A 23,934-nucleotide genomic window follows, 5' to 3' on the forward strand; every position below is an offset into this window, starting at 1 on the left:
ATCAACAAATCTGAATTGATGACGTTCGTCCTAGTAGTAGGCGCGCAAAGCGGACGTCAAAATGTCGGTTGCCGTGGCGCCGCTTTGGTAGCGCGCCTCTTCGACCGAGTAGATGCCGCAGAATTTTTTGACCTATCGGTCGACTCGGTCAAAGTGAAAGCGGAGCATTTTAAATTTGCGCTTGCGGGAGCCTTTTGGCTTTATCTGGTGGTAGACCTCGCAGACCTTTTCCCAGAAACACTTCCGGGATTGTTGATTCCCGACGATGGGATCGTACGAGACGGTGATCCAGGCGTTGTACACCGCCAGTGTTTCGAGGTTGTTGTACGGATGCCGGCCTAGATCCTCTTCCTCTTCTTCCTCTTCCTCCTCGTCCTCGCCCGCCTGGGGTTGTACACCGCCTCGGCCACCTCCACTGCCTCGGCCTACTCCCGGCGTGGGATCAACGGGAAAATCCTCCCGGATCTGGGATAATCCCTGCGAATACCGCGGGACGGAGGGACGGACATATGCATCAAGATCAAAATTGGGTGGTTGGTACCCCCCGGCGTCGCCGAACCCTGGGTCCCCGGCGTTGACGAACCGGAACCGCCCAATGTCTTGATCATGGTCTCCCAATCGCCGAACGCGTTGAGATCCACCCCCCCGGAGCCGGAACCGCCGTAGTTGCGGTCGCCGTCGCCGGACATCTTGAGTTGTTATATGAAAATTTGAGAGAAAATTTAGATGATAGGAAGAATAGATGTGTAGTTGTGTGTGAAATGAGGATGAGTTTAGGAGTATTTATAGAGTAAAAAAATTAAAAAAACAAACAAAAAAACGGTATTATTACCGTTACAAAATTTTTTTCTTTTATTTTTATTTTATTTTTTTTTTAAAATTCGAATTTTTTTAAAAAAATATTTATTGCGTCAGCACGTGACGACGCCGACTCGCGGGCAGGCGAGTGGGTGTCACGCACGACGCCGGGTCGCGCCACGTTGCCTAGGCGCGTGGCGAGACAGCCCGTCTCTTGGCTCAACGGGACGAGACGCGGGACGGCGCGGGACGGGACGGCGAGCTGCAACGCGTCGCGCCGGGGTTCCATCTCTCTGGGATGGGACGCGAGACGCGGGCGAGACGCGTAATGGATGGTCTTAGTATTCCAATTTGGATGTATGGTCATCACGTGTCTGATCTTGACTAGAATTTGCTAGGTCAAAATAAATTAATATATCCAGCTCATAATATAGGAATAAAAACAATTGTTATTAGAATGGGAAAAAATATATTTTTAAAAACTTAAAGAATTTAAAGAGAGGCATATAACCACAGATTAAAAAATAATTTATATAATAAATATATATGAGGAAATTTGAATGAAGGGGTATTTATAGTGGCTAAGCCAAGATTTTGACAATAGACCCAAATCACTTTTAATAGTGGAAATGTTTTTTGTTATGATCAGAATCATCAGAATAAAGAGCAAACCTTTAAATAAAGTTTACTGATATTATGTGATAGTATTTTTTTACATATTTATAGTGTTGGAAACTTATTTTTATTTACAGACTGCAAATGTAATAACTTTATGATCATTAGATTAAAAGTAATTACACATTTATGTGTAATAGATATTGACATGATGCGAAAATATTACTTTACCTAATAAATTTCTGATCTTAAAAATACTCACTCCTTCCTTGAAAGTTTGTCCCATTTTTCCATTTCCACTCGTTCCACAAAATTGATCCCATTTCACTTTTTACCATTTTTTATAGTGGACCTGATACGAACCTCTATTATTATTATTTAGTTAGATATTATAGGGATTTAGCATATCTTTTTTTATATCTTTGTTTTCTTGTTCATTAAGTCAGTAGCATTATAAATAGGATAGATTGTTATCTTTTTTATTTATTCAATCAATTAATAAAATCATTATCGTTTGCCCACTTGTGGAGTATCAAGCATCCAAAATTATCTATCGCTGCCGACAAGATTCATTCTTGCGCCCAGCTCTATCTCCGGAGATCACCGCCGACCCAAGACTTGGGCGCCGAATTAATCAACGGATTTAAACTCTCAACGCTGCCGACAGAGACTCCTCCGCGCCAGCCCTATCGTTTGTCCGCCGACCCTTAAACGAGGGCGCCAGAATTGTGGTGTTATAGTTGTGAATTCGGACGGAATTCACCGTTAGGAGCAGGAGGCTCTTAACAACTGGTGCTTTCATTGAGAGTTGACCCTCCCACCATCTCGAACAGAAGCTACACCGCTGCCCGACGGAAAACATTCCGCGCACAGCAACTGCTTTGGTTGTCGAGTCCCGCCTGTCCGCCGAGCTCTAGCCGCAGGACAACACTACTTCTGCAACGCCCAACGAGAAGGATTCCTGCGTGCCGCGTCGAAGTCAGACGATCATTAACCACCAGAGCCACGCCTCAGTCCGTCAACATGTCATACGACTACACCGGCTATCGGCATCGTCAATACGACTTCCCTCAGGCCACACAGCCATTCCGTCCCTACCAGCCGGCCCAACCTCGCCGTGTAACCAGTTGGGACCCTCCGAGCAGCCGGGTGGAAGTACTCCGTCCGCCGTCGTGGCCTGATCCAGAATCACCCTACGTCTCACACCACTTAGATCCACCTGATCGTCGCCCACGGCTGAGATACCAGCCCATCGGGTACCGCGATCGCGCGCAAGACGCTTGGCCCCGACACCGCGGTGGCTACATCGAGAGGGGTGGCCACCTATCTGATCGCGAAGATCATCAGACCCAATTAGGGTTTGATCGCTACCCGACAAACGCAACGCAGCGGCACCGCCCAACGTGCTGGGACCCACTGGGGCAACAGCAGGACCGCGGCTACCTGACCGTTGACCGTCCCCGACGCTCGGAGACGTGCTGGGACCCACTGGGGCAACAGCAGGACCGCGGCTACCTGACCGTTGACCGTTGACCTCGCCCTCGGGAGGAGATGAGAGCGCGAGTCCAGCCCGCCTCCCACCAGCCCCGCTACTCCACCGAAAAGCCAACGCGGGACCTGTACAGTCAGCCCGCACGTGTGACCAGTCAAACTCCGGAGCAGCCACGCCTGCCGCTAATACGAGTCTCCCAGGCGGAGAAGTCAGAACGGTCCAGGTTGGGTCTCTGCTGGCACTGTCCCGAGAAATGGGTGATGGGACATGTGTGTAAACAACGCATTCTCTGTTATGCGGATGATGGGGAGGAGTTTGAGGAGAACATTCAAGATGAGAATTTAGCCGAAGAGAAAACTGATAATACTCCCACGATAGTATTCGGTGATGATGTTCCCCATGACATTACCGATGTTCACAATGATGGCGCTCCTCTTGATGTTCAAAATAACGAGTCCCTTGGAGAGTTCCTCAAGAACAAAGGGATTGTCAAGAACGACAGTGAGCCACCGCAAGTGCTCGTCGGGGTATATGATGAGAAGATTGGTGAAAAGGAGGAGACATTGCTAGAAGATAAAGAGGAGGATGGTTCTATTGGTGAAGTGGAGAAGATAATAGCCTCACTCAATGTTGTTCAAGTGTCATCCAAAAATGTTGTTGGAAATTGTTGGGGCAAGAAAGGAGATGGTGCTTACACCGATTTGCCCGTAATTGCTTGTGTCTATGTGGATTTGAATGTCGGTGATGTTCCAAGTATGAATCATCGATCAACATCGCTCGACAAAGATGCAAGGTTGATCCCTCCGAGTAATGACATGCCATGCTTGGGCATTCTGGGAGGCGTGGACAAGCTTTTCGATTTGGCAAGGAATTTTTCCGACAAAGTTGGGTCTCCTTTGTTGATTTTTTATGGAAGTGAAGAAGGGAGACGTTCATCTGTTCGGTGTGTGTTTGATCCAGGAGGAGTTGCCTCGCCGAAGCTTCTGCTTTCAACTCTCCTTTTTGCTTCGTGGTTCCCACCTTGAGGACAAGGTGGATTTTAACCGTGGGGGAGTTGATACGAACCTCTATTATTATTATTTAGTTAGATATTATAGGGATTTAGCATATCTTTTTCTATACCTTTGTTTTCTTGTTCATTAAGTCAGTAGCATTATAAATAGGATAGACTGTTATCTTTTTTATTCATTCAACCAATTAATAAAATCATTATCGTTTGCCCACTTGTGGAGTATCAAGCATCCAAAATTATCTATCACTGCCGACAAGATTCATTTTTGCGCCCAGCTCTATCTCCGGAGATCACCGCCGACCCAAGACTTGGGCGCCGAATTAATCAACGGATTTAAACTCTCAACGCTGCCGACAGAGACTCCTCCGCGCCAGCCCTATCGTTTGTCCGCCGACCCTTAAACGAGGGCGCTGGAATTGTGGTGTTATAGTTGTGAATTCGGACGAAATTCACCGTTAGGAGCAGGAGGTTCTCCGTTCTACCGAACGTTAGGGATTTAGGTCCTTAACAGGACCTCATATTCCACTAACTCGTTTATACTCACATTTTATTATAAAACTAATATATAAAATTAGGACTAACATTCCACTAACTTTTTCAAATCACTTTTCATTACATTTCTTAAAACTCGTGTCAGGTCAAAGTGAGACAATATTTGGGGGACTGTGGGAGTATTAATTATGTGATCTTAAAAAATTACCGTATTATTTTATTGTGATCTTGAAAATCATAACTTTATCATCTTAAATAAACAATTTGCAAATATGTTGGCATAAAAACAACAATTTTTTTTACTGGGTGAGATGTGAAAAACAACAAAAAACTGTGAAATGGAGTACTCCACAATTTAAATTTTAAAAGCACATGAAGCCGGAGATGAGTTTAGAATTTTGGACCACAAAGACATGAGGTTACGTGGAAACCAACTGCACTGGAGCATGACTCCATTCTTTGTTAAAAAGGAGATAAATCCATCCTAGTTTTATCGACATTAAATAGGTAGTACAAAACAATTTTAATTTTTTCACCAATATTTGCTGTATTCTTTGACTATGTATATTCAAGAAGTGTCACGTTTTAGATGGGACAACAGCTGTGACCACTCAAAAGTAATAGGAGTATTTGAATTCAAATGTCTTGACTTTTTAAGTCTACTTGAACTCCTACAAAAAATTTTCTTGAATTTGTTTTCATTTAAAGCATTAACAGTGGTGCGGATGTCCCGGAGGACATCACCGCGAACATCCCAAAAACACCTCATGTCATGTCATACGGACATCCCATTGCACAATGACGGACATCCCTAAGGACATCAACGAGCAGTATATATAGACTTTTAAATAAAAAAAATTAAAAATTAAAAAATCGGGACGTCCGCACAGACGTCTGTCGTGTCTCCGCAATGGCGGAGGTCCGCACGGACGTCCGCAGAACGCCGCGAAACTCCGATGTCCGCAGCGGACGTCTGTATCCGTCGCGGCCTTGCACAATGGCGGACGTCCACCGGGACGGGCGCCATTGCTGATGCTCTTAACACACCCCTTCTTCCCATAAAAATATACTTTTGGGCTTCTTCTCATAAAAATATACGTTTGGGATAACATGGATACACAATTAATAAAATACGAGAGATATAAAAAAAAAGTAAATAGAATATTAATAAATGAAGAATAAGGTCTATCTCATTGAATGGAAAGAGTTACTAAAAATAAAAATGAGCTATATTAGTGGGACTGACAACAATGATAATGAAAATAATCTTATTTTTATGGGATGAATGAAGTACATACTTCGAGTTGGAAAAAAATATCAATCCTTTTTTATAAATGGAGAATATCTAGATTGATCTTGTGCGTGATTCATCGCACCTAATTTTGCTATTTATTTTTATAAATGGAGAATATCGATCTTGTGCATGATTCATCGAACCTAGAAAGACTTGAGCCAATGGAAACAGCTTGTCATAACAGTCTCCAATTACTCAGAATTTATATTTGCAAATTTTGAAGTATCGTTTATGCATAATATGTTAGCAACATGACAAATTTCGATTTACTAATTCGAGCATGCTATTGTGCTAATATATTGGTTGTTGCACATTTTTTGTGTTTAATTAATGCCAGCCGTTTCATTTTTTAATTTTGGTTCAAACTATAGAATAGCTGTAGCTCCCCAAACCTATTTAATTATTATTTCGGCTAATTGTCGATTACTAATTTCGCAATTTGATATTTGACGTGTTATGATAGTGTGTATTTAGCTTTCCACATTGTTGAAAAATTAAAACCTCTATTTTTTCCGATCAGCTTGGAATTGACATATTGAGTGAGAGTATGAGATGCCCAAGGTTTTCGGTTCCGGCGGTTAACCGCGGAACCGTGACTTTTTTTCTTGAACCGGAACCGCCGGCCGATTTCGGTTCCAAATTTCACGAATCGAAACCGTGCCGGAATCGCCGGTTCTGGACGGTTCCAAACCGGAACTGTGAAAAACCATCGAAAAACTGTAAAATCTAGCCGAAACCGTGAAAAGCCGCCAGAAACCGGCGGTTCGAAACCATAAAAACCGCCGGAAAATCAGCGGTTCGGAACCAGAACCGCCGGCTTTAGAACCGAAATAGGAACCGTGAAATAGCCTCACGGTTCAGTTCCAGTTCCACATTTCTCGAAACCGGAACCGCCGGTTTACGAACCGTGGACATGTCTAATTGAGAGCAATCGGAAATAATGAGGTCCTGCAGCATCATGTTGGTGATGTTGTACAATATAAAGGTGATGGTTTTATTGCGATATTTCAAAAGTTTCGTTAAAACGAGAAAATAAGATTGTTCATTAACTCAGTCGACTGGGGCATCGCAGTTAAGTTCAGAGGGGCGGAGTTGCATAAGATTGTGCATTAACTGATAATTAAATTAGCTGTAATTACTTTTATTTAAGGCAAAAAATTTTTTTGCGTTCTTTCCACATGTATTCGATTTTTTTTTAAATCATAAAAATATCACCTTTGGATTAATAATTGTTTATATAAAAATCATGCCTTTTAATTTGAGATGTTGCCTCGTAACACTTCAAGTATTTTTCTAGTAGATATTATAATTTTCAAATTAAAACATAATTCTTCATTATCAACTTAGGTTTAATCAATTTCACATGGTTTTAATTTGGGGGAAACCGAACTCGTGGGTGATTCACTATACAACGGAAATTTACGATTTTTACAACTAAGTTTTAAGCTCATAAAAAAATACTACTACTAAATTCCGACCATAATTTTGTGAATTTTTTATGAACAATATGTGATCGTGTCAATATGATCATGAGGTGGAACGTTATGCGCGAACATCATTATTTTTCATGAAATTGTAACAACCAAAACTGTTACATCAAATTTTCAATGCTAGAAAACTGACTTCGCGACACTATAAAAATAACGTTGCAACGTTCAATATCATTATCGTATGAAGTTGTATAGAGTAATAATACTATATGAAGAAAGGTTCAGACGGGGCGACATTTTTTATATTTTCCCTAGTTCGGAGTATTTTTTACACGTTGAGTTGTGAGATATACATTCAACTGGAACTAATCACACAATAATTTCTTATCAAATTTAGTAGTACTACTTTATTCTGCCAAAAATAAAATAAACGAAAATTTAAATAAAATCATGAATGATATGAACCGTTTGTTGTAACTGCACACACCAATAACAACAAATCGACGTAAAAAATGTTGGAATTGACCAGTGATTAAATAAGCACTATAGAAAAGGAAATTGTTGAGATTTAAGGCTAATTGTTGAGATTTCTCACCTATCAATTTTGATTGGAAGTTGTTTTTAGTCGTAATGAGTAGCTCCAAATATTCCTAAATTGACTTGGGCTAAGCCCATCTACATTATGTATAGGCCCCACGTGCCAATCAAGTTAGTTTAATTGTTAGTCTGTTAATCACTGAATCAATTGTACTAATTAAATTCACATAAAATTAATATTTATTCGGGTCCGATTCATACAGAGACGATTTTTTTTCCACTGTAACAAATTATATGGCGAATTCAATAATATAAATTTCTTGTGTTTCAATAGCTAGCCTTTAATTGAGTTTGTATGTATACGTCCGATAATAGCTCTTATTACTGAAGGTTCAGTAATTATGAGTAGTGATGGACTTAGGAAATAAAGTTCGTTAGACTGAAGTTTTCTTATTCTATACAACTAAGACTCTCTCTCTTTCTGTAAATGACTAACTTCATTTTGTGACATATGATCTCTAATTAATTCAATTCTCACCTAAGGTCCGGTTATGAGTCTTGTTTCAACATTTCGCAACCACTGACAGAATCTTAACAAGTGTATATAAAAATGATGTAATTATTTTTTAAAACTAACTCTAAACATAGATTCATTTGCATAAATGTTTCCAAGTTGGGTGAACCCCTATATTTTATCAGTTAAACTGTATAAGAACAAACTTTTTTGTTGTTGTAGAAAAAAATTAACAACTAACAACTCTTACATCATTATCTGAAAAATTTTAAGAGTAGCTTTATTTTTTAGCAATCCAATAGACCACGCAATTACGTACATAGAACTATAGAAGAGAGGGCTTCATATCTTCTTATTGGAATATATTCTATAAAGCTATCCACTTTTAATTTGGACGGAAGAGAGAAATTAAAATATCCACTTTAGTTACAAGAAAACAAAAATACCCACATTCCATAACATACTATCCACTTTTATAATAGTAGCATTTCAAATCTGCACGTATTTATACAGCCGAAATAAACACGTTATGGAAATTATCTTTGTATGATTGGATAATGCGTTTTGTCATTTGAATTCCACAATCTTTCTGGCTACCATGGATGATGGATGATTATTGATTGGTATTCAGTTATTCCGCAATTATATCATGCGACGACTAAATTTCATCAATATCTATACCCACTTTTGTACGAATTCACATGCAGTTTAGATGGCAGCGTCTGAGGGCATTTTTGCCCATTCAGCATATATATATATATATAGATGTGGGTGGTTTATTTATAGTTTTGAGTCTACAGTCTCTAATCATTTATATCAAATTCAAATTCAAATTCATTTTTGAGTATATCTCGTATCAATCTAACTATTTACACTAAATTCAAATACATTTACATTAAATAATAATTTTACTACAATCATTTACACTAAACTCAAACTTAAAGGAGTATTCTCTAAAAATATTTTAGATTTATTTTAGCATAAACCTAAATATATATATATATATATATATATTACTCAAAAAAAAAATTGAAATTTGTTTTGAAGTAGCATTGAAACTAATTGGCTACTCCATTTTTGTTTTATTATAAGGGTGTAAAGAAGAAATAAAATGGGGTAGTTTACAAGAAACTAGTACTCCTAGTCCTACATTAGTTGGACTTATAATGACAGTTTGACACTTACTGTGAAGAAGACAAGTTTCCTCTTTTTTCGTCAATGAAAATTACTGTACAAAGAGTTTATTATGGTCATGCTATTACTCTCTCACGAAACGTCACTTTCTTCTTCTCCATTTCAACATCCATATTCCTTGCATTTTCTACTTAATAAAAGGACCATGCATCTTTTTTTAAAAACACACACAATCATATCATATATTCAACTTGCTGGATTTTATTTATTGGTAATTGACAAAAAAGATCACTATATACATTAGTATGTTGTAAATTCGGCAGTTGATTTAAAGTCCACTGGATTCCGGCTTCTACGCGAAAATTACGTTAGTTTTTTTTTCCTAAAACTTCGTTTTAAAAATACAAAACATAAAAATCACAAAGTTAGTTGAAGAATTTTTTAATTGATTTCGATCTTTTATTTACTGGGTTATGAATAGTTAAATTGGACTGGATCTTTTTAGTAATATTTGTATTGGGCGTACATTTAATGGGCTTGGTCGTGATACGGTGATAGTCTGGGCTGAAGGTGATCGATTATGAGTAAATTGTTTTTGAACTTTAGAATAATAATGGGAGATTGTATTTTAAACTCTGTTTTTTCACAAAAACCAAAACCCATCAACCAAAAGAAGAAGAATAGATTAAGGTCCCTAGTAGAAAATTTGTTCAAGACCCTTCATTTGAGCTTCTAAGTTTAAAAAAACTACATCACCACATTTAGACAATGATACATGAACATAAATCCTTGAAGCAAAAATAACCATATGACTAAACTAAAAGAAAAAAAATGAGTCTAACAATATCTTACTACTATCTATGTTGGTTTCACTATAACTTAACGAGGATCGATTTGAGACACTGTCAAGTGATTGACAGAGGCGATTTCTAATGCTGCACTTGTTGTCCCGACCGTGAAAGCAGGATGGTCCGGTGATGCAATCGCTGCCTTGTCGTTATTCAACATAGACACCACATCCGACATCAGAGGCCGATCATCTGGATTTCCTTGGACGCACAATAGAGCGATGTTGATGCATTTCAATGCAACAGAGTATGAAGATCTAGGCACTTCCAAAATCGGATCAACCAGCTCAAGCCCTCTTTCTTGTTTCCACATGTTCCAACCCTATATAGCCACCAAATCAATCTCTACATTGCATTGCATAACATTATTCTGCAATTATCAAGACTTACATATTCAAGCAGGGTAAGACGGTTAGAATCATATAACTCAGAGATGGTTTTTCCAGTTATGATCTCAAGCATCACCACTCCAAAAGAGTATACATCAGACTTTAAAGAGAAAACTCCTTTCATTGCATATTCCGGCGACATATAGCCACTGCATTCCCAATCCAATCCACAAGTCATGCAACACAAACATCATCATCAACTCGACAAACATGTATACTTACTAAGTCCCAACAATCCTCTTAGTATTTGATCGTGACTCGTTGCCTCCGAATATCCTAGCCATCCCGAAATCTGAGATTTTAGGGTTCATCTCCGCATCTAGCAGAACATTACTAGCTTTTAAATCTCTATGGATCATTCTCAGCCGCGAATAATGGTGGCGATACAGAAGCCCTTGAGCAATGCCTTCGATGATCTCCACTCGCTTCTTCCAGTCCAGTAGCCCTTTCTTCTCCGGCTCTGCACTCAGATTTGTACAAACTTTCCCATCAGATATGATTGAACATTTCTTGCAAAAAAGATGATGTAAAATGACAAACCAAAAATGAAGACATCCAAGCTCTTGTTGGGCATATATTCATAGACTAATATATTCTCATCCTTTTCTGTACAACATCCTAAGATGCCAACAAGATTTTTGTGCTGCAGTTTTGCAATCAGTTGTGTCTCATTTCTGAATTCCTCTAGTCCTTGATCAGAACTTTGCGAGAGCCGTTTAACTGCTACAAACTGCCCATTGAGGAGCTCTCCCTAAAACAAAAACAAAATGAGTTGGAAAATAAACAACAAGAAAGAAGCCTTTGACCATAAGCATTACCTTGTAAACAGGCCCAAAGCCACCCTCTCCTAGCTTGTTTGCATCAGAAAAGTTGTTAGTTGCCGCGGCAATGCTAGAGAAACTGAAGACCGGCAGCTCATACTCTCTGTTTCTCTCTACTGCACGACTACTTTGATTTAAATCGAGTAGCAGCAGATCTTGATGCACCACCCTGAACACTGTAGAAGATGCACTAATCAGGTAAAGGGAAGTTTATTGTTTAGGATTAGCCTAGACTGATAAAAACAAACAATAAAGAGGACGATCCTTGTGATCAAGATATAACTACTCAATCATTTATATTGCTGAAAATGTAGTTCAAAATCAAGAAGATAAGAGAGTAGTTTGTACCTTTGCTTTTGAGGATTGGCCACAGACAGAAAGAGAGAACAACCAGTGCAGCAGCAGATATGGAGACAGCTACAGCCACAACAACCTTCCTCTTTCCTAACAAATGCAAGCACACATGTGAAATGCATACCAATGAATACAAAAAAGAGGAGATGATACAAGCACAGCACCTTTCCTCGACGGCCGATCGGCCCGTTCCATCCGGACAAACAGATCGCCTCCCGACGACGACTGGTTCCCGAGCCTCTGAAGATCCATCAAGTCATCCTTGAACAACACACATCCATCTCCACTCCTATTAGCAAAAGCAGAGCAAGAGCAATCATCCAAGCACAAAGCTTCACACTCACCACCGCCACTCACATTCGATCCCCCACTCCACACCGCAGAGATCACCCTCGAAAACACCGTCTTCTCCTTCTCACACTGCAGCGCTCTCTCTCTCACACACCCTTGTGAAAAATCAAACAAACCCCAATCCCCTTCAACCCTCGGCGCGAACCCCTCCAAACACCTACACGCAGGCACGTAATTCACATCACAAACCGCATTCGCCCCACATTTCGCTTCGACTTCACAGAAATCGGGATCAAACGGCTGCTCCGCCGCCGTGAACCAATCCCCCTTCGCCTCCGACCACACGTAGTGATCCAATTCGCCGCTCGCAAGCAGAACAATTCTAACAAAAACCGATTCGTTGTAAGCATTATAGGTGAAGAAATCAACTCCGTTTCTCGAGACGTGGCTGAAATTGTACAAAGCGTTGCTATTGGGAAACGAAGGGAAACCGCCGTTGCTCCAAAACCCGCTTTTCCAAACCGTTTGTGAGGCGTTTCTCTTTATCACAAGCTCGTTACTTTCCATTTGCAAAGAGTAGCTGCCCGCGCCCGCGGCCGGGTCTTCTAGTGTGGTCCAAGAAGTGAGCTTGATTTGTGAGCTGATGGGTGCGCCGGGCAGCCACGTGCCCGAGGGGTTCTCGAAGCTCTGCCAGACGACAGCGGAGTTGTTTTGCAAGACGAAGTTTCCGGTGTCGAGGATAATTGCTTGGGTGGCTTTTGCCGGTGATTGCAAGGTCCAGATTGGAAGGGAGTTGACGGTGAGGGTGAGGGTGCCGTTAGTAGTTAATTGGAGGAGAGAGGTGTTGTAGAGAGAGGGGGAGATTGGATTGTTTCTGTTTGCGACCCAGACTGATCGAAGGGGTTTGTTTCTGTACCAGATTCCGACGTAGTAGTTGGTGGCGCCGGCTGGGAGGAAGAAGCCCAGTTGGAATATGTCTTGTTTGGAGACGATGGTTTGGTTTGGGGAGAGAGGTTGGTCGATTGTAATGGTGTCTGAGCCATTGCAGGGGAAGAAGAGGAGAAGGAAGAAGGGTGAAGAGAGCATGAATTTGGTTCGAGTTGCCATTTTTGCAATCTTAACTAACTAAAGGCATCATCCAGTTTTTAAGGATTTTATATGGTGGGGACATGAATTTGGTGGAAGGTTTTTTTATGGTGACTTGGTGAGCTGTGAATTTAGCTCCAATTATTTGGCGACAGTTATTGAGGGTTAACAGTGCCGGGTGAATTCAAGAACATATTCTATTGCGAAATATGGATTGTTAACTGAAAGATATTGTTAAGGTTGACACTTTCTTCACCGTGGTTTGAATCACTTTGTGATGTCTTTGTCAATTTGCAGGAGTATTATATTAATGCAAATCCGAACCAACAAGAAATCTTTAGAAACAATAATTTTACCAAAAAAATGGAACATTTTTTGAAACATGACTCTTTGAGACGAGCTAGGGAGCCACCCCCAGACGCATGCTGGCGTGGGTGTTGTAACATGACCCTTTGAATTTTATTTTTAAATTCAGATTTTTTTTCTCACATTTTCCCGAATATTACTATTTTTATTTTTTCATTTTTTTATCCCCCAACTCTATAATAATCTATAAATTACCCCCTTCATCACATTAAAAAACTATCTACATCTTCATATCTCTCATTTTTTTCTTAAGAGCATCGTTAACGCGGATGACCGGACCGCAAATCACGAGGCCCGGCCCGTCACAAGCGTTGGATGGAGGAGAGTCACGGCCCAGGCCGGTCCCGGGGCCGCATCCCGCGAGTCCTGGCCCAGCGTTACATGCTCTTCGGGCCGGGCGCAAGTCCCCTGAAATTTTTTTTTTCGATTTTGTGTCTATAAATACGAGACTTTTTTGCATCATTCTTACGTGCATTATCCATTTCAATCCTCTATTATACCCTTTGTTTCGGCGTCAATGGATTGGTTCAACAGCGATGAACGTCAGATGGATGAATTCGTCAACTCGAACAATTGGTACATACCGGCATCGCCACCATCGCAGCCGACACCTAGTCCGGGAGTCAGTAGCAACATCGACGTAACATCGCCGGTCAACACCGAAGAGTTCGAGATCAGTGAGATGGAGCCCGCTCAAGGGCGGGGCAAGGGCAAGGTCGGCGAGGAGGATGGGCCGAAGAAGTACAGTCCGCAAGAGACAATGTGGCTTGCGAGAAACTACGTCGACGTCGTCGAGGATCCTATCATCAACAACCAGCAGTCCGGCAAGGTTTTCTGGGAGCGGATTGCTGAGAAGTATAACGCTAGGCGTCCTAAAGGGTCGATCGCGCATAGCTACGTGAAGTTGCGCAAGCATTGGGATCGGGTCCAAGCGGATATGAGCAAGTGGAATGGAAAGTGGGACAACGTAGTCGGATGTGGCCGAGCGGGCACAGCGAGGCTGACCTCGTCGAGAAGGCGAAGGAGACGTTCTTCGCTGACGGGAAGAAGGCCTTCAAGTACTTCGACGTTTGGAAGCTCGTCGAGAAAAGCCCGAAGTACACCAGCTGTGCCGAGCCGACAACTGGGGCGGCGAAGAGAACCAAAGTTTCCGCCTCCGGTAACTACTCTTCGAGCGAAGGAGGTCCGGCAATCGACCTCAACGTGAAGGACGACGACGTCTTCGGCTCCTCTCCTAGCATTCAGAGCCGCCCGATGGGAACAAAGGCGGCAAAGAGGAAAGCAAAGGGGAAGGCAACTGCGAGCAACTCCGCTATGGTGCCACCGCCGATCAATCCGTCTCTGGATAAGATGTCCGACTCTTTGCAAGAGATGAGTATTACATGGCGGATGAGCCAGCTGATGGAGTTGACATCGAGGGATACCTCGACGATGTCAGAGTTCGATCTCGAGTTGCACCGTGAGATGATTGCCTACCTTCGCGTCAAAATGAAGAAGTAGTAGTTGTGGCCCGGGTTTCTAGTATTTTTAATTTGCTTTGTCTAGGAAATGTAATGTTAATTTCTAATGAACAATGCATTTTCCCGGTTTCAATTGTTCAATGAATTGCATTTACGAGTTAAATAGGTTGAAGTTGTGAATAGTGTCATTTATTAGTTGCGGTCTGGGTTGTGGCCTGCAGGGAGCAGTTGGGGCCTGGGCCGCAACTGTAGAGGAATGATGACGTGGAGGGGCCTTTAGGCCTGAAACCGGACCGGGGTTATTGATGCCCTAATATTTTCATTTTCATTTTCATTAGCATTATGCAACTATGGCCGGCCAGGACCATTTGAAAATACCATGAGGTGATTTTAACAAACATAATATTTTTACATTATAGCACATGATATAAACCACAACATAACAGTCATTATTACTGTTAATAGTCGCCGGCGACTTTATCCCAACAAGCAACGAATACTTTAGCGTCTCATTATTACTGTAAATACTATAAGATACTTTAGCGTCTCATTATTACTGTAAATACTATAAGATAATCTGTGATGAGAAAGCGAAAATCGGAGAGTTGTGACTGCGGTTTGAAGGAAAGCTTAATATAGGTTGCATTTGCAATGGCTTTCTCGTTATATTGGTTGTTCCTGGTGTTGATCGTGTGGAGTTCAGTTTGTAAAGGATCAGACAGGTGAATCTCTGTTTTAAAACCAGACTTAAATCTCCAAACAGGGCAGGTTTGAACTTGGATTGTTTGCTTCTGCCAACTCCAGCAACTATTATGTTGGAATTTGGTACAAAACCATATCAGTTAAAACGGTGATATGGGTTTTAAATCGGAATCAATCCATTCAATCCTCTTTTTGTGATACTTGTCTGCTGCAAATGAGTAACGGCAGCCTGAACCTTGTTGCCAATTCCAAGGTGATTTGGAGGTCTATGATATCTTTATATGTCAGTGAGGCAGTCCTTCTTGACACTGGAAACTTTGTTTTGAGATATGCTTCAGGTGTTCTGTGGCAGAGCTTTGACAATCCGACGGATACTTGGCTGCCAGGTGCGATGGTTGGAATAAACGCAAAACTCATATCGTGGAGAAACGAAGGCGACCCTGCAATCGGCAACTACTCACTAGAAATGGAACCAAACGGAGGCGGTGAACTTTACATTAAGCAAATCGGTGGAAAAACGCTATGGAGGAGTGAAATTTGGCCATCATTCTCGCCTGTTGGCAGCCTTTACAGTTTCTCCTTTGTCGACAGGGCATTTTTGACATACAAAGTTAAGAATGAATCTGCGGTGGTTAGGGTTGTCTTAAGCTATTCTGGTGTGATTATTCGTTTCTTGTGGCAGGAGAGCAGTCAGGCATGGGTTCATTTAGCTTTTCAACCTGCTGATTCGTGTAAAGTGTTTGCTAGGTGTGGGCCTAATGCAGTTTGTGATATTAGGTATAGCCCTTCTTGCAAATGTTTGGATGGATTCGTGCCACAAGTTAAGGATGATTTTTCGCGCGGGTGTACAAGAATGAAACCTTTGCAGTGTGACGAGGACAAAACGGAATTCATGGAGCTGACCAACATTAGGTTTCCTGCATATGCTCAAACTCTGGAAATTGCAATGAAAGGCGTTTGCGAGTTTGTGTGCAGAGGCAATTGCTCGTGCACTGCTTATGCCAACAGTAATGGAGGAGGATGTTTATTGTTTAGGGGGGACTTGATTGATTCAGAGAGTATGCCGGATGATTCAGGCATAACGCTGTATGTCAGAATGAGCTGCGACACCCCTCTTATGAAAGGTACTAATAAGTAGATTTATTCTTGTGGTGAATGAAACTTGAACACAATATTCAAAAAATGTACTACTTAACTGTTTTTTTGCAGGAAAAAAAAAGTTATAGTGGAATTAGTCGTACCCATTACTTGTGGCATACTCATAATATCCAGTTTGTGCATTCTTTGGTGGAAAAAGCTGAGAAACAAAGGTATGCATATTTTTCTGTTCAAGTGCATCAAGGAATTGAATGTATATATTGGCCATCTTTGCTCATCATAATTCTCTTTGGCATATAGCTCCCAGAAGTGCACGCAAAAATGTGTTGCTACGTGACTTGTAGACATACTTTTCCACACGCATTTCAGCCAAGGGAGAAGATCAAAGTAATGAGCATGAGTTGCCAATCTTCAGTTTCGCTAGCATAGCGTCATCAACTAATAACTTCTCTGATAAAAACAAGCTAGGAGAGGGTGGTTTTGGACCTGTGTACAAGGTTATACAAAAAAGTTCGCTTTGAAATGTGCACATGATATTAGTATGATTTTCATCTACTAATTTCAACTCTTTTGCCTTCATTTCAGGCCGAACTAGCTAATGAGCAATTTGTAGCGGTGAAAAAGCTTTCAAGAACGTCGGGGCAAGGACTCGAAGAGTTCAAAAACGAGGTTCAACTTATAGCCCAACTCCAGCACAGAAACCTTGTTTGGATCCTAGGGTGCTGTGTCAAAAATGAGGAGAAGATATTAGTCTATGAATACATGCCCAACAAAAGCTTGGACTTTTTTCTTTTTGGTTGGTCAATTCATCTATTTTCTAATTGCTGTTTCTGTTCTATCAACGTCATCCATTACAGACCTGCTATATACCTGATGCAGATCCAAGAAAGAAAGCTCGACTGAGCTGGGAAATCCGTGTTCGTATCATTCAAGGCATTGCTCAAGGCCTTCTGTAACTTCACCATTACTCCCGGCTGAGAATAGTTCACAGAGATCTGAAAGCTAGTAATATTCTACTTGATGCAGAGATGAACCCCAAAATCTCTGATATTTGGCATGGCAAGGAATTTCAGCGGGGACAACTTGCAAGCCAATACCAACCGAATTGTTGGCACTTAGTAAGTGAAAATGCAACTTCACTAAACCTTATTGCCTCACTAACTACAATTCTTTTCAAAATGCAGTGGCTATATGTCACCGGAATATGCCATGGAAGGACGTTTCTCGTTGAAGTCTGATGCGTTCGCCTTCGGAGTACTGGTGCTGGAGATCATGAGTGGAAGGAAGAACTCTGATTTTACGGCTCTGATCATCTTAGCCTTCTTGGATACGTGAGTCCTCGTTTCAACATCAAGAGTCTTAACATGACAGTAAAAATGATATGATCAATCTGGCTTAGGTCTGGAATATGTGGAGACAAGAGAGAGCTGTGGAGGTGATTGATTCCATTTTGGAGATCCCAGCTTCGTCTTCAGATCCTTTCAGATACATCAAGATCGGTTTATTGTGCGTTCAAGAAAATGCAGGTGATCGCCCTCTAAAGTCCGACGTTGCTGCCATGTTAACTAACCAACAAACGGCGGTAGACTCGCCTCGTAATCCTGCCTTCACTGTTGGGAGATCTTTGGCTGAATTGGCCCCAATGGAGACACAGAAGGGATCTGTTCCGCCAACAGTTTGACTGTCACAAATATGGAAGGTCTTTGATCAGTTGATGTTCTTCAAGTATTATAGTCTCTTCAATTACAATAATAAATATAGATGTTGTTTGAATGTAACAAACAAACAAGACTTTTAATAGGATGTTGCTGTTACTTGGCCAAAACTCCAAACAATAATATAAGTTTTTGTATCTTAGAGGCTAGATTTGCAAAGATAGCATACTTTTGTCATGTTCTTAATGATTTATTTAGTTGACTTAATCTTTGGGGTTGTTTAAGTCATATAATGATGGTGATATTAGTGATTGGTTAATCAAATAAGTACTTATTAATTCTTTAAGTAGTAGTACCACTCAATCTTATTATCAGCTAACCAGATATGATTACCTAATACATATGATCTAATATAATATCAACTATCATCATTCGAGATACAGAATAGTACTAGTAAGTTATTGTATTTCTCACTTCTAGAATAGTCAAACTAATATAGTCTCTTAAGAATAATTTATTCAAACAATCTTATATTTCACCAGATCAATAATATAAAAGACCGCCCTAAATATTTTTTGTGTTGGACAAAAGTCTAATGACATTAGAAATGAAAAATTCAAACAATTGACCTCTAAACTCTGTATGCATCAGCTATGAAAATGCAGAACAATGTCTGTCTAGTCCTAGCAAAGAACAAGAAAGATACTCAATTTCATCACCTCATAATATCTAAATCCAAGACTCATGGCTTTCAGAGACTTGCCATATCATGATATTCACCTCCTTTTACTGATGGTGTCTTGTTTCCTTGGCATTGCTGCAGCCACTGACATCATAAGAGCTAATGAATCTCTCACCGGCTCTAAATCTTTGATTTCTAGTGGAAAGAGATTCAAACTGAGTTTTTTCAGCCCACAAAATCACAGCCTCTGGTATCTCGGTATCATGTTCAATGTCCCGGAGGTGACTGTTGCATGGGTAGCTAATAGAAATAAGCCTCTCAATGATTCCTCTGGAACATTTCAGATATCGTCAGATGGCAATCTTGTTATCTTGGATGGTCAAAAGCAAATCGTGTGGTCAACAAATCTTTCGACTTCTGTTGCCAATCGTTGCGCTGTGCTCTTAGATACAGGCAATCTGGTTCTGCAAGATAACTCCAATAATGACATATATGTTTGGGAGAGCTTCCAGCATGCTTCTGATGCTTGGTTAGAGAAGATGAAGATTTTTACGGATTGGGGTACGAACGAGAAGAATATATTGACATCATGGACAAGTCCAGATGATCCCACACCTGGAAGTTTCACCATGACCATTGAGCCTTCAAACGTTCCTCAGACGTTTGTTTGGAAGGACGGTGATCCTTTTTGGCGCAGTGGTCCATGGAACGGTATTATATTCAATGGGATTCCAGACATGCAGACGGGTGGTGGTTATGGAGTTAAGGTTGTCAGTGGCTCTCTAGGAACTGCATATGAAATTTTTACCTATCCGTTTCCATCTCACTTGTTCCACTTTATCTTGAACTCTTTTGGGAGTCTTGAGCAGAAGTTCTGGTCTGATGAGAAGAAAGGGTGGAGCACAGGTTGGTCATCAACAAGAAACGAGTGCGACATGTATGGTAAGTGTGGACCTTTCGGAAGCTGTAATGCTCAAGACAAGCCAATATGTTCCTGTTTTCGGGGCTTCGTCCCAACAAGCAACAGTGAGTGGGAGGCGGGAAACTGGACTAGTGGATGCACTAGGAAAACTCACCTCCAATGTGAACAAGATGGATTTGTGAAGCTTGAGGGATTAAAGCTGCCAGATCATTTTCAACTATTTTCCCTTTCTGAAGGAGAATGCAGGGACACATGCTTGACTAATTGTTCTTGTATAGCTTATGCTGTTTCTCCTGGAATTGGATGTCTGCACTGGACTCATAATTTAACTGATACTCAGAAATTTACTCACGGGGGTGATGGCTTGAACATTCGATTGGCACGTTCAGAACTAGGTAATTCATCCCTTTGTTTCCCAGGCACATGAAGTTGAACTAATTGTTGTTTAAGTTCGTTCGTTTGTTTACTCTGATTTTCAGACAAGAAGAAGCAAGAGCACAGAACATTTATTGCAACAACAGGGGTTTTGGGGTTTGTACTTGTTATATTTGTGCTGAAAATGTTGTTAAAATATAGAGGTAAATATGACACAAGTTTTTATCAGTTGTTGTCATTCTGTATAACATGTCTCTCTCCACATACATCACATTTTATTGTCTTATTTTATTTTTCAGCAGCAGGGAAGCTTATAAGAAGATTGCAGTTCGTCAAAACCAAGGGAATTGATAAACGATATTCTGAAGAAATGGCACACATACATGATAAGCATGGAGTTAAACTTTATGAGTTACCCCTATTTACATTTACGATGCTCTCAAATGCAACAGAAAATTTTGATTGCACCAACAAGCTCGGACAAGGTGGCTTTGGTCCTGTTTACAAAGTAAATCTTCTTTCAAGATTTACTTGAATATTTTCAATTTTTATACTCTATAATAAGGAATATGAATGTGATTCCATTGCTGGTTTTTAGGGGAAATTTCCAAATGGTGTAGAAATTGCTGTAAAAAGGCTAGCGAGATCCTCAAACCAAGGGGTAGAGGAGTTCGTGAATGAGGTTGAGGTTATTTCTAGGCTTCAGCATCGCAATCTTGTTAGACTTCTTGGATGCTGTGTTGAGTCTGAAGAAAAACTACTTGTTTATGAATATATGCCCAATGGAAGCTTGGATGCCTATCTCTTTGGTATGTCTATGATGCCCAAGTTTCATTTGTCGAAGTAAAATTCAATTCATTTGTTCTTTAATCTGTGATAGTTCGGATAACCTTTCTCAGGTTCACATAGACATAACCTTCTTACATGGAAAACACGCAAACTTATCATTGAGGGGATATGTCGAGGCCTGCTTTACCTACATCGGGATTCAAGGTTAAAGATTATTCACAGAGATCTCAAGGCAAGTAATATCTTGTTGGATGAGGCTTTGGGCCCTAAAATATCCGACTTTGGTATGGCAAGGATTTTTTGTGGAAATGACGATCAAGCCAATACAACAAGGGTTGTTGGGACATTGTGAGCACTCATCACTCAAGTAAATATTTTCAGATAGAAATTTGTTGTTGCTATCCTGATAATGAATTCATTGGTTGCAGCGGCTACATGCCCCCGGAATATGCACTTAACGGAACATTCTCTGAAAAATCTGATGTCTATAGCTTTGGAGTCCTTTTGTTAGAGATTGTGAGTGGAAAGAAACACTCCAGTTTTGATGATCAGCAGCTTTTCCTTACAGCTTATGTAAGTAGATTAGTTATGGAAATGTATCATATTTTCATGTTATATGTCATATTAATTATTTTTATATTATGGATATCAAACAGACATGGGAACTATGGAATGAAGGAAAGATAGTAAAATTGATGGATCCAGCCATATATGAAGATGATAGTGGAATGGAAGATGACATAGTGAGATATGGTAATGTAGGTCTGCTGTGTGTGCAAGAAATGGCAGCAGACAGGCCTAACATGGCTACAGCGCTGTCGATGCTTAACTGTGAGATTTTAGAGCTTCCTTGCCCGAAGCAGCCTGCATTTGTTGGAACGCAGAGCTCTACCAAGAGGTCACATAAAGTTTCTGTAAATGAAGTGACAATTTCTGTAGTTGAAGGAAGGTAAAGAGAGCCTGGTTATGTATGTTTATTTGATCCTGTACATTTTGTTGTTACCTTCATTTTGCCAGGCTTCAGGTGTGAATGCGTTTGCTTCAAAAAGTTGTTAGTCTAAATTTTATTCTAGAAAAATAAACATTTACAGTGTGAATCATTCTTGCATATATTATACTACTATTCCTATATTCCAAGCCTGAAAGCAGTGACAAATTCAAGTGGGAGTCACAAAATATTGCAATGTACGTATAAATCCTAAGTAGTCTCTGGTTAAAGACTGTCTACGAAACCTATATAGTGCACAGCATTGTTTCATTAGAATAGTTACTACTGCATACAAGCATGATTCCAGTCTTCCTATTTAGCAGAGCAGCAACATCTTTGTTCGGCCGCATCGCATCTAATGTATTATCATCTTTGAGACTCTTCCCCAAAGAGAAATCTTGATTTCTTAAGGCCTAACTTATATCAGAAAATCCCTTCCTCTTGTTGCCACTATCCTCTGAATGAGGACTCAATGGAAGCATATAACTAACTTGTTTGAGCAGTGGCTAGTCTTTCAGTGTACAAATGGCGATGAAACAAACATATGAATCAACATAGGGGTTTTTTCTATTTTTGTTCTAAACCACAACTATCATTCCTCGTTTGTACTGGACCTTTTTTTTGTTCCGGATTTGGGAGAGACGCATGACCCTCATGCGTCTCCTTTTAATGAGACGCATGACGATTATGCGTCTTTCATAAAGACGCATGAGGGTCATGCGTCTCTCTTTTTTTTTTCCGTTATTTTTTAACGACGCATGAGGGTCATGCGTCTTAGGGAAAGACGCATCTCCCTCATGCGTCTTCTTTTTTTTTTAAAATTTCACCAACGACGCATGAGCGTCATGCGTCTTAGGGAGAGACGCATGAGCGTCATGCGTCTCTAACTTGCTTAAATCAGTGCCCAAGGCAGAATAGAGGCAGAATACGCGAGAGAAAGAGAGGAAGACAAAACTTGCGATTTCCTTGGCGATTTCTTGGCGATTCCCTTCATATTTCGGTAAGTTTCCTTCAATCTTTCAACATTGCTCCCGTATTTGTTGTTTATTTGCATATTATTAGGGTTTTTGATAAATTTATTGTATACTTACTATATTAGGGTTTATTGAAAAAATTGTCTTTAATTGTTGTTGGTTTGTATATATATTTTTACAGAAATCATGCAAGTATTCGTGAGTTTATATTGGGGTGGTAGAATATATCAACTTCCTCAAGTGGGCATTTGTTATGATCATCCTCGTGCGAGAGCTTCCATCGTATTGGATTCATGTGTTTCATTATCTGAATTAATTGCAATGATATGTGCTAAGATAAGAATAGATTCAAACCAACACTTCATCGAAATATCTTGGAGGCATTGTTTCTTGGGTACCGGTACGAGTTATGTATGTACTGCAGTTGACAGTGATCAAAGTGTGTTTTTTATGTTCAATGCGGCTCTAAATTCTACTCGGCATATTGAATTATTTGTTGAGTATTCGTCTGTTGGAATGCCTTCATCCCACCAATTGTTGATCATGGTGTTGGATCATCTACGAGGTTTGAACCTTTGAGCATGGATTGCGGTATGAATGAGCAAATAGATGTTGCAGATGCTGCTGATGTTGGATTGAATACTCAAGAGACTGTAGAAGAACATGCTGATGTTCATGTTGTACGAGGAGACCTTGATGATCCAGAATTGTCGTCATCATCGTCTGATGATATTTTAAGTGATGATTCCGGTGCTGACTCTAGTGATGAGGAGGTAGTGTATAAACCCGTCGTGCAAGGTGAACAACCACTTCCAG

The 23,934-nt window shown here is 40.5% G+C and overlaps 1 protein-coding gene and 1 pseudogene across 1 annotated transcript; one reads left to right on the forward strand and one right to left on the reverse strand.

Annotated features, from left to right (window-relative positions):
* Positions 1 to 9,980: 9,980 nt before the first annotated feature.
* Positions 9,981 to 13,145, reverse strand: LOC121806427 (receptor-like serine/threonine-protein kinase SD1-7). The gene is made up of 7 exons (XM_042206464.1): positions 11,895 to 13,145; positions 11,725 to 11,820; positions 11,374 to 11,552; positions 11,096 to 11,306; positions 10,778 to 11,015; positions 10,557 to 10,704; positions 9,981 to 10,488 (listed from the first exon to the last, which is right to left on the reverse strand). The coding sequence occupies exons 1-7, from the start codon at positions 13,126 to 13,128 to the stop codon at positions 10,198 to 10,200; spliced, it is 2,397 nt and encodes a 798-aa protein (XP_042062398.1). The 5' UTR covers positions 13,129 to 13,145; the 3' UTR covers positions 9,981 to 10,197.
* A 1,088-nt stretch (positions 13,146 to 14,233) lies between these two features.
* LOC121808740 lies at positions 14,234 to 22,109 on the forward strand (annotated as a pseudogene).
* Positions 22,110 to 23,934: the final 1,825 nt, after the last annotated feature.

Source organism: Salvia splendens, chromosome 6 (assembly GCF_004379255.2).
Source record: "Salvia splendens isolate huo1 chromosome 6, SspV2, whole genome shotgun sequence".
NCBI classification, from domain to species: domain Eukaryota; kingdom Viridiplantae; phylum Streptophyta; class Magnoliopsida; order Lamiales; family Lamiaceae; genus Salvia; species Salvia splendens.

Excerpts from the sequence above, each read along its gene's own strand:
- LOC121806427 (XM_042206464.1), bottom strand. The coding sequence starts at position 13,128 with ATGGCAACTCGAACCAAATTCATGCTCTCTTCACCCTTCTTCCTTCTC. Across the intron at positions 11,553-11,724 it reads GCCAATCCTCAAAAGCAAAG|TGTTCAGGGTGGTGCATCAA; the intron begins GTACAAACTACT and ends CATCTTCTACAG. Across the intron at positions 10,489-10,556 it reads GTCTTACCCTGCTTGAATAT|GGTTGGAACATGTGGAAACA; the intron begins GTAAGTCTTGAT and ends GTGGCTATATAG.